A 5,291-nucleotide genomic window follows, 5' to 3' on the forward strand; every position below is an offset into this window, starting at 1 on the left:
TAATAATAATAACAATAAATAATGATAATACCAATTATAATAATAAACACAATACTGATAAACAGCATTAACATAGTAAGTGCTTTGAATGACCCACAGCTGAGAGGTTTAGCAACACCTGCCTTCCTATGCTTTGTGTTTATACATTGGGAGAGGAATGAGAGAGGGGATGGTTAAGAGCAGAAACGGTGTACAGTGTATTGTAATAGATAGTATATTAATAAAATGGGTAAAGTAATGAGGAAGAATATTTGATGATTATAAATCGTAGCTATAAGTGATAGTGGTAATGGTAATGATAATATTGATAAATAATAATAATAATAAAATAATAATAATAATAATAATAATAATAATAATAATAATAATGATGATGATGATGATGATGATGATGATGATAATGATAATGATAACGATAATGATAATGATAATGAAAGTGATAATTATAATGATAATAATAATGATAATGATAGTGATACTATTATAATGATAATAATGATAATAATAATAATAATAATAATAATAATAATAATAATAACAATAATGTTGATGATAATAATAATAATAATGATAATAATAATAATAATAATATCAGTGATAACAATATTAACAGCAACAATAGTGATTATAATGAAAATAATAATATGAAGGAGAAAAAAACATTGATAGTAATAACAATAATAATAGTAATTGAATAATAACAACTACAACATTATAATAATGACTACTTTAATAAACCTGATGGAATAAATAAGAATAAAAGCATGAAAGCTAACCTTTTTCAGATATTTTTATCGATAAAATTCTCATTATCTCTCTGCCTATTAACCGTACTGTTTGGGTATTCATTGCCAATCGAAAAACTAAATTAGTTATGTAATCAGTTATTCCATCATTGCATTGTAACGGAAAGAAGCAATATACAGCAGTTAGAAAAATCAAATATATATGTATAATTTCATTAAAAAAATAAGTAAATAAAAAAAAACACACACAAACCTTTAGACGTCGTAATATCTCCTGGTGTGATGTCACTCAGTCCAACTCGGTCCTTCCCGTTTTCCACAACAACAACTTTCTTCTTCGGTTTGCTTGCTTTCTGCTGTTGCTGTTGCTGTTGCTGTTTCTCCATCCCTTCGTCCTTGCCCATCCCTCCTTGTCTGTCATCCCCTCCTCCTTCGCCCGCTTCTTGCAGACCCCCCCTCCTCCTCCTCCTCCTCCTCCAGCCTGGCCTTCGACGGGAGGAGAAGATTTCGACGAAGCCACGACGGAGGCTGAACCGCTCGTTCCTCCTGTGTTGTTGTTCTTCCTCCAGCGGGTGACGAGGACGAGGATGAGGATGAGGAACAGGAAGACTCCCAAGATGCTGACGAAGATGATGATAAGAGGAGACGAGAGGAGGGATTTGTTTTCACCTGAGGGAGAAGAGGAGAGAACGAAAGAGGTGATTAGATGATCATACAAGGATTCGGGTCAATTGAAATCCTAAATGATAGATCCTATTCGGTTAATTAACTGGAAATTGACTTCCTTCACAGAAAATGTAGAATAGGTTCCTCTCCACATGATATTATCAAAATCCACGTGAGGAGCATTCTACTTCCATGTCCCGTTTTGGCGCTCCCATCTTAGTGTGTGTGTGTATATATATATATATATATATATATAATATATATATATATATATATATATATATATATATATATATATATATATATACATATACACAGATATGCTTACATACATACACACACACACACACACACACACACGTGTGTGTGTGTGTTTGTGTGTGTGTGTGTGTGTGTGTGTGTGTGTGTGTGTGTGTGTGTGTGTGTGTAATGTGTCGTGTGTGTGTATGTGTGTGTGTGGTGCTGGCTGTTTGTGTGTGTGTGTGTGTGTGATGTGTGTGGTGTGTGTGTGTGTGTGTGTGTGTGTGTGTGTGTGTGTAAATATGTACATAATATATATATATATATTATATATATATATATATATATATATATATATATATATAATATATATATATAATACATATTATATATATATTATATATATATAGATATAGATATATATATGATATATATCATTTATATTATATATATATATATATGCTTCTTTTTTCATGGTCTTCTTATTTTTCCTCCTCTTCCTCTTCATCTTTTTCTGTGTCATCCATGATTAATACTTACAAGGGCAGAAGGACGTAATGAAATAATATAGTTATTTCATTGACAATGTAATTCAGTGCAATTCGAGACTTCCAAGAAAGGATCCTGCACCTTCCAAGATCTGACTCATTGCTTCACTCTGAGAACAGCTACCGGCAATCTTTGTATTATTTAAAGCTTTTGTGTATGGATTAGCAATCTGTTGCTTGGAAACGAGACGCTTGGGCAGTCGAAAGGCTAATCGAGAGTGGCTACAAAGGTTTACTCTGTTTATGAACCCACCTGCGCTAAGGCAGGCATGCATGCAGACACACATACACATAAACGCAAGTATATACATAGACTGATTTATTTCCCCACACACACACATACATAAACACAGACACACACACATACACGTGCACAAACACACACTCACACTCACACAAACACACACATTCCCCCATGCCCCTCCCCAATACACACACAAACAAAAACAAACAACGACTTACAGAAAACGACAGCCTCTCCCTGATCCCATCGCTTATGTATATATGCTCATGTTCCCCTTAAAAAACGTGACGAGTACAGATTTATGCTAATATGAACCCTCGACCCGTGATCACAGAATTCTACCTGCCTCTTTGGTGTCGTGACGGTGCGCATCACATTTGCTGTTACTGTTGCTTTTATCACTATATTGTAATCATAGTTAGCATAGTTATTATTGGTATTAATATTGTTGGTATCATTATTATTTTCATAATTGTTTTGCTTTTCTCAACTGTACTCCCCGTTGTTTTACAATTATGATTATTATTATTATCATCATTACTACCGCTGCTTTACTATTAGGATTGTCATTATAAAGTATTTTTTGTGTTGTCGTTATTATTATCCTTGTAAATATTATTATCATTATCATTACCGTTATCATTACTATTATTATTGATATTGAATCTGATATTATTATTATCATTATCATTACCTGTTGTTATTATTATCTATTGTTATTATTATTATTATCATCATTATCATCATTATCATCATTATCATTATTATCAATATTATTATCACACACAAACACACACAGAGAGGCAAACAAACACACAAACACACAGAGGCAAACAAACAAACATAAACACAAAGAAACAAACACAAACACGCACATATGTACAGGGCAAGAGGGTGACAAAGAAACCTCCCCGACTTCACGATACCATTAATACACGGAACCTCTGGATAAAGCTGCCATTATTAATTACATCAGCCTCTTTGTCTGCTCGATCCAAGACGCTCAAGTTAAGATCCAACTTTGGCGGAGGTGAAAGGGAGAAGTTTGAGCAGCAAGAGAAGAAAAAGGTGAAGGGAAAAAAAAGAAAAAGAGAGGGATTGATGAGCGGGTGTTCAAAGAGACATATGTGCTCGTGGATGTTTTTGTGTTCGTAAAGATACACATGCGTATAGCTATGGATGTCTATAGGTGTGTATGGGTATGTACAAGGGAAACATTATATCTCTATTTATTTATCTATATATCTATATCCGTATCTATGTCTAGATATATCTCTGCATGCCTGTATCTATATCTAGCTATATATATATATATATTATATATATATATATATATATATATATATATATATATATATATATATATATTTCTCTGTCTGTCTGTCTCTCTCTCTCTTTCTCTTTCTCTTTCTCTCTTACTCTCTCTCTCTCTTTATATATATATATATATATATATATAGATAGATAGATAGATAGATAGATAGATATCCCTACACACCCACACACATCACACAACACACACACACTACACACAAACACACATCACACACACACACACGCACACGCACATCACACACACACAACACACACAAACACACACACAACACACACAACACACAAACACACAGATATACTTATTATATATATAGAGTATATATATATATAAGATATATAGATATATATATATTATAGACAATAAACATATATATAATATAATAGTAACTATTATATGATATATAATATATATATATATAAAGATCTTTTAGATATGCTATATATACTAAATATATATATATATAGATATATATATAAATATATATATATGTATATATATATAATAAGATATAATCATATAAGATATATATAATATATATATATAGATGAATATATATATATATATCAACACACATGCAGAGAGAGGATGAGGCAATCGGACAAAAGATAGAGATACAGGCAGTGGCAGAAAAAAAAGAAAACATAACCATATAAATACAAGGTGACAGAAAAAAAGAAACAATAAAAAGAGAGAGATAAACAGAACGAGAAAAATAGAGCAAGAGAACAAGGGAAATAAGAATAACATGTTTTACGATACGTAAAAAAAAAAAAAAAAAAATTGAAATAGACTGAATAATGTTCACCAGGAATGGACAACCAACATCAGCGTTTCATTTGAACCGTGACAGATTTCATGGTTGTTCAGTATGTCCAATTCATACTGAACGCACCCGAAAATTTATATACCTTTTAACTGGGTATTTCTGTTTTAAGTATTTATGTTCGTTATTAATTTAGCTATTCTTTAATCCGTGTCGATTATATGTATATAGTATATGCGATTTTGATGCAAAATCGTGATATTTGATAGATCTAATATTCATGTTAATTTACATTTTTTTTATACTTTTTGTAGCTTTTATATTTTTTTTCTAAATACATTTTGTGTCTAATATTTTGTATTATTATCATTATCATTATCATTATCATTATTTTTATTATGATTATTATTATTATTATTATATTATTATATCAGATCTTATTATTAGATTATTATTATTATTATTATTATTATTATTATTATTATTATTATCATTATTATCATTTTTTATTATCATCATTACAGTTATTGTTATTATCATTTCTCTTCCTAATATTATAATGATAATTATTATTATTATTATTATTATTATTATTATTATTATTATTATTATTATTATTATTGTTATTATTATTATTATTGTTGTTGTTGTTATCTTTATTACGTTTTTATTATCATCATTACTATCATTCAGGTATTGTAATCTGCAATTTGTTTCAACAATCAAATTTTGTTTACTCGATAACCAA

The 5,291-nt window shown here is 30.1% G+C and overlaps 1 protein-coding gene across 1 annotated transcript in view; it reads right to left on the bottom strand.

Moving 5' to 3' along the window:
* Positions 1–732: 732 nt before the first annotated feature.
* The window catches only part of LOC119572446, a 48,381-nt gene continuing 43,822 nt past the window's right edge, over positions 733–5,291 (bottom strand). Inside the window, exon 6 of the mRNA XM_037919561.1 lies at positions 733–1,415. Coding sequence (XP_037775489.1) covers positions 1,036–1,415 — 380 coding nt within the window. The 3' untranslated portion in view covers positions 733–1,035. The remainder of the gene's footprint in view (positions 1,416–5,291) is intronic.

Source organism: Penaeus monodon, chromosome 4 (assembly GCF_015228065.2).
Source record: "Penaeus monodon isolate SGIC_2016 chromosome 4, NSTDA_Pmon_1, whole genome shotgun sequence".
Lineage (NCBI taxonomy): Eukaryota > Metazoa > Arthropoda > Malacostraca > Decapoda > Penaeidae > Penaeus > Penaeus monodon.